This window comes from Clytia hemisphaerica, unplaced genomic scaffold (genome assembly GCF_902728285.1).
Source record: "Clytia hemisphaerica strain Z4C2 unplaced genomic scaffold, Clytia hemisphaerica genome assembly, whole genome shotgun sequence".
Lineage (NCBI taxonomy): Eukaryota > Metazoa > Cnidaria > Hydrozoa > Leptothecata > Clytiidae > Clytia > Clytia hemisphaerica.
Genome location: NW_027103512.1, coordinates 137,817 through 143,468, shown reverse-complemented (window position 1 = coordinate 143,468; position 5,652 = coordinate 137,817). Strand labels below are relative to the sequence as shown.

General features: G+C 35.8%; 1 protein-coding gene across 1 annotated transcript; it reads left to right on the top strand.

Moving 5' to 3' along the window:
- The first annotated feature begins 217 nt into the window (after positions 1 to 217).
- On the top strand, positions 218 to 3,563 carry LOC136799203 (scm-like with four MBT domains protein 2). The gene is made up of 3 exons (XM_067055889.1): positions 218 to 462; positions 1,903 to 2,793; positions 3,032 to 3,563. Exons 1-3 carry the CDS (start codon positions 295 to 297, stop codon positions 3,149 to 3,151), a joined length of 1,179 nt encoding a protein of 392 aa, XP_066911990.1. The 5' UTR covers positions 218 to 294; the 3' UTR covers positions 3,152 to 3,563.
- The last annotated feature ends 2,089 nt before the right edge of the window (positions 3,564 to 5,652 follow it).

Below are 5,652 nucleotides of genomic sequence, written 5' to 3'. Positions count from 1 at the left end.
ATCAAACTAATTATTCTTTCAAAAATTTAGAAATTCCCATGCCATTATGGCTATCAAAAATTATTGAACAAAAGAAAAATGGCGTAAAAAATGCTTGTAGCGATTGTGACACATAATTAGCTTTATAATTTTTTCAAGTCCCACGAGGCATCCCTCGAGAGAGAATTACAGTTTTGACTACAGTAGTTTTATGTAACGTTGATTGAATTGTGATTGATTTGACATAAAGTTTTCTTTGTCTGTGGAGCTGATAGTAGACTTGATTTTTTTACAGCAAAATTTTTTTTGTTAATAATGGAAGAAACTCAACGCAAAAGAAGAAATGATTCTGCCACAGAAAGTAATGAAGCTTATGAGAAGAAACAGAGGGTGGAACAATTAATTGGTGCTTTGTCAAAACCAGCAAAGAAACTTTCAAGTAGTTCGTCTATAGATTCGATTGATACTAAACTTTGTATTGAGGTAAAACATTTTTCATAATCTGCGATACACTTTTTTTATATAAGGAGCAGTAAAATTTTGCTGAGGCTCGGCTGTTCGTATTTTTTTTTGGCGCTTTGAGCCTCAAATTGTTCTTATCCTGTTCTTACACGTTTTTATTAGAACATCCAAAAATTTTGAAGCCTTTAGATGTTCTTAGCTTTTTGAGTTTTAAGCCTTAAAATGTTCTTAACTTGTTCTTAAAATTTTGGCCAGCGAAGTCTCATGTTCTTATATAATTGTTCTTATTAAAAAAACGTATATTTATAGGGTATAATTGAGGTATTTTAGACGTTATACCCAATTTTTAACTCCTTATTTTTTGGCGATTTGAGCCTCATTGTTCTTATAAAAGTAAAAAAAGCACCGTTATATATATATTTTTTATAAGAAAAATTTGGGTACCTTCTTTAAAGTTCCGAGCTACAGGCTAGCTTGAGCGGGGGAGGGGGTGGATATGTACTGACCTTGATGGTCGACAGAGGTGTGCTGCTCGGTACAGAAAATAGACCCTGTCAGAAACCAGCTTTTACCAAAACTCGGACCCTGTGGACAATTATTTTGATAGAGATAATCTGTACCTTAACAAGCAAAATGTGGTCTCTGTCAAATGCAATATATTTTTTCTAAAACCCACTCTGACACCATGAATTGAAAAATGGACCCTGTTCAGCAGGACGTGCCTTACATGTTTTTTTATAAGAATAAACTATATAAGAAGATAAGGCTTCGATGGCCAAAATATTATAAACAAGTTAAGAACATTTTAAGGCATTGTGGACCCCAAAACACCGATTTCTTAGGAAAATGAAAAAAAATACTAAAAAACTGGCGAAAATAAGAACATAATTTTGAATTAAGGAGATGAAATAATCCACTTTATCTAATTTGAATGAATATGTTAGCATACACTAGGGATAGGTAAAACAGAGAGATTTGAAAAATTACACATGCGATATTTTGCAATCCAAAATTATTTTGCTTCGTCAAATCACAAAGCTTGTCTTTTCTCTCATTAAAAAGAGCGCTCCATTTCAAATATAATTTGTAGATAATACGTTTGGGAATATCTTTTAAATTTTACTCTGACATTTGCTGGTATATTCAAATTTGTATCAGAGCAATTATTGAATCCTCAACGCAAATGATTTGCTAATTAGAGTAACAATAGAGAAATGTATTCCACGGACCAGCCCTTTTGCTACCATCGATGAATTTCCTTATTTTTCAATACGCTTTATCACTAGGGATCTGAGTAAAATTAGATTCTTGGCTTTTCTTTTTTTATACCTTTTTCTAATTTAGAGAAGGTTTTTTTTCTGATACGATTTCTTATTTTTGAAAAGAAATTCATTTAAAATCCCTATGGATTGACGTAATGACTACTCCAGCTTTCTAAAAAATTATTTTAATTACCCATAGCAACCAGATGATGAGGAAGAAAATGTTGACGTTGTCACGTCTAGTCCGCCATCTCCCGTTCTTATGACGTCATCGCAAAATCATGACATCATCAAACCAGAATCAATGGACGCACCACTGTCACCAATGAAATTAAAGCCTGAGTCAGCAGAAAAATTATCAACATCCAGCCCTACCGCTTCTTCAACCAACACGAAACCTATTGCCAAAGTTGTTCATTTTTCACCGAAAATCATACAAGTCGAGAAGCCAGTATTCACAGATAAACCATCTGCAAGGAGCACTCGCGCAGCAGCTAAAAATGCTGCAAAGAAAAGTATGTTCAGTCCGCCCATTCCACCCGTCTCAACCGCCAACATTTACAAAGAAGCGCCACGGCAACTCACACGAGTACCACGTGATACGAATATTCCTCTTATTGTTTACAATCCACCTAAATCAAAAACAACATCAAGCCTCACATCATCGGCCCCTTCCGTAATCCCGATTGCCCCGATTACCACAGCGCCCGGTAACGTTATCCTTCAAGCATCAATCTATCATGCAGGTAACCCACATCAGCCACCTACCCTCATCCCTGCGTCACAACTCAAGAAAATGGCAAAGCAAACAACAACAAAATCACGTGGAAAACAAGGTAGAGACAAGAAACCAATGATAGCGCCCTTACCGTACGTCACGCACGCTATGGTGTCCCCGCCATTTATCTCTGTACAACCTCAACCGCCAGCTCCACTCAAAATCAAGGAAGAACCACGTGACACAAACCACAATAACGACGAGCATCCATCTTTCTTACAAGCAGATTTTCGACAATGGTCAGTTGAACAAGTCTACCAGCATTTCTTAAACTCAGATTGCTCGAAGTATGCTGATATCTTCAGAGAACAGGTTAATAATAACTTAATATTATCATTTTAAGTCCAGTCTTTTTACCAGCAGTAAGTTCGAAAGTAAATAATGGAAAATATATTGAAAGTAAACCTCCCTTCCTGGCTTTTGAGTCTCCAATGAGTTAAGCTTTTCGTCAAAGAACTAGATTTATTTCTGGTTAATAATTTTTATTCGGTCTCTCGACTTATTTTCTTAAATTTTAAACACTTTTTTTTTCTGTTTTTTTTCTTTATAGGAGATAGATGGAAAAGCCTTGCTACATCTTGACGAAATGAACATTTCCAAACTTTTGAACGTCAAGATGGGACCTGCTATCAAATTATCAGCAATTATCAAGGAACTGAAAAATCCTTAAAGGAACATCTCAACTTACTTCATTGTTAATATTGATGTGATGGTTGTGATTTTAAAACACCGAGCCGATGGTTGGCTTAGTCAGTCACTTTTAAAAAGACTACTAAGGATCACCTTTCTATGAAGAGTTTCTCTACTTTTAAGGAACATTTTGAACAATATATAGCGTGAGTGTCCAATGGGGACTGGGACAAAGAACCACGTGACCGTATTCGATTGTTTTGTTTTTAATTAAATTTTTATTTTTAAAGAAACATACTTATCAAATAAGTCAGCCTTTTTGGGCTTTTTTTTTAATGTAAAATTCTGTAAATAGTTTTGTACCTAGACATAGTGTAAATATTTTTATTCCCAAGATTTTTATACGGTGTATCTTTCATTAAGTTAATAAAATATAATCATTCGAACAAAAATGTTCGTCGCATTGTTGTTTTTGGAACAATTTTTATTTCAATACAACGAGACTAAAACACCCCCAAAAACGAGAACAATACGAGGGTATAAATTTCAAGAAATCAAGGATCAATACAAATAAAGGACTCTAAACACGTCATTGGACTCTAAAATGTCAAAATAGCCGTAAATCAAACCTAAGTATAACGAGAATATTGGGCTTAGAGGTTCTGAAATTTCATTTACGGACCCATATCTCAAGAATTCGGCCTCTGATTTTTGATGTTGTAATTCGCATCCTATATTGGTTTTTCGCGTCAACATTTTCATTTTTTTCTTCAATATTTTGTCATTGTACGGAAGGAATAAAAATCTTCTTTTCCGTATCGGTAGTAAAAAGAAATTGGTAATTAATTTAATGAGGTAATAATTTGTTTATTCTGTCAAACAATCTAATCAATTGACTTTATTGAGTTGTTCAATATTAACTTAATTTACTGAAGAAATATTAAATAACCTTCATAGCCAACACCACGAAATTAAAATTTCGTCCGAACCCCTTCAGACTTTTGAGTTCAAAGCCTTAGGGGCTAGAGAGGAATTTTAAACCTTTCTCGAGCAAGAAATTAAGCCTTAAGATGCTTAAGATTTGCGCCGTTTTTGAAATGACCGATTGAATCAAGCGCTTTCTTTGTTTTCACCCGGCATACTTTTCGAAATCAGACGATTTATTTTACTTTCGATCATTTCAATAAGTGGCTTCATTTCCCATCCAATAGTTTCCTATCTTGTCTCTTCGGGACTTTAAACTCAATGCTTATGCGGTTTGAGTGGTTTTGTGATTTGGGCTTTTTTCGCGTTACGGTTTGATAGAATATCTGGCTTTCTTTGCATGATGTAAAGTTTCGAAGATTTTAGTGATCGCAACATTTTGGTATAATGAGATGTACTACTAAGGGTGGGGAAAAGTTTTGGATTAGATGTCCCTACATACTGAAATTTAAAACAGGATTCCTGATTCAACCTTTTGAAGTTCCTGTGGATTGTTTTACAACTACTAAATTTCTTTAGCTTGAAAAATTAATTAACATTGTTTTTAAGTGAAAATGAAAGTCAAAATGTTTGAAAATTATGAAATTAAGGAAGATATAAAGTTCAGCCCTTATCCTTTTGAAAATTATGAATTTCCTTTCGCGATTTCTCCCATATTTGTATTCACTTATGTTTCTATAGTGAAACGGTTTCAGTAAAATCATCTCCTTCCCAGCTGGCACACAACGTTGTTTCAACGTTCATCTGACGTTATTTGGACGTTTGAAACATTATATTAACGTTGAAAGAACGTTGTGTGACAGCTGGGTTTTAGCGGATAATAAACATGAAGACTGGAAATGAGTGTTGATTGAAATTACGAAACAATCAGGAACCGGTCTGCTGTTGCGTTGTTTAGCTTTCTGTAATTTATGGTGTAGTCGTCAATGAAAACATAAGCATTTAAGCATTTGTATTTTACGCTGAATTAGACTTTGAATACGACCATTGAAAACATGCTGGGGTTCAGGCCTCCCGCTGCTAAATTCGTGACGCGGTCTCGCGAAACTTTGTGATTTAAACGTTCCAGATGTTTTTTTCCCGACCTTAGAACTTCAGCTTGCTGTTGAAAGAATCATCAGGTCCTTTCAAACGTTGTATAAATTTTATATGGGTGTTGATTCTCGTTCGAAAGATCGTATAAATTTTTAGATTTCTGTGGATACAGCTTTAGACCACCATGTTTCCAAAGTTCCCATCACCAGCATGTGTGGTTATTAATGAATTAACCAGTCTTTGCTTTTTCTTGGGGTCTGGCACGGTCAGGTACTGTTCCCGACCACCCCCTTGGGTACCCCTTAAAGCCTTTTCACCAACTTTTCAGGACTTCGGACCAGCCTGCTGGGCTGGGATGGGTGCAAGGCCTCGCTCAACACCCCCGGTGGCCCTATCGTTTAGCAATGGCTACTATGTCCTTGAAAACGAGGTCACGCTACCATGGATACCGTAGTACAGTGGTAGAGCATCCGGCTACGGTTCGTAAGGTTGTGGGTTCAACCCCCAGCCGGGCCATACCTA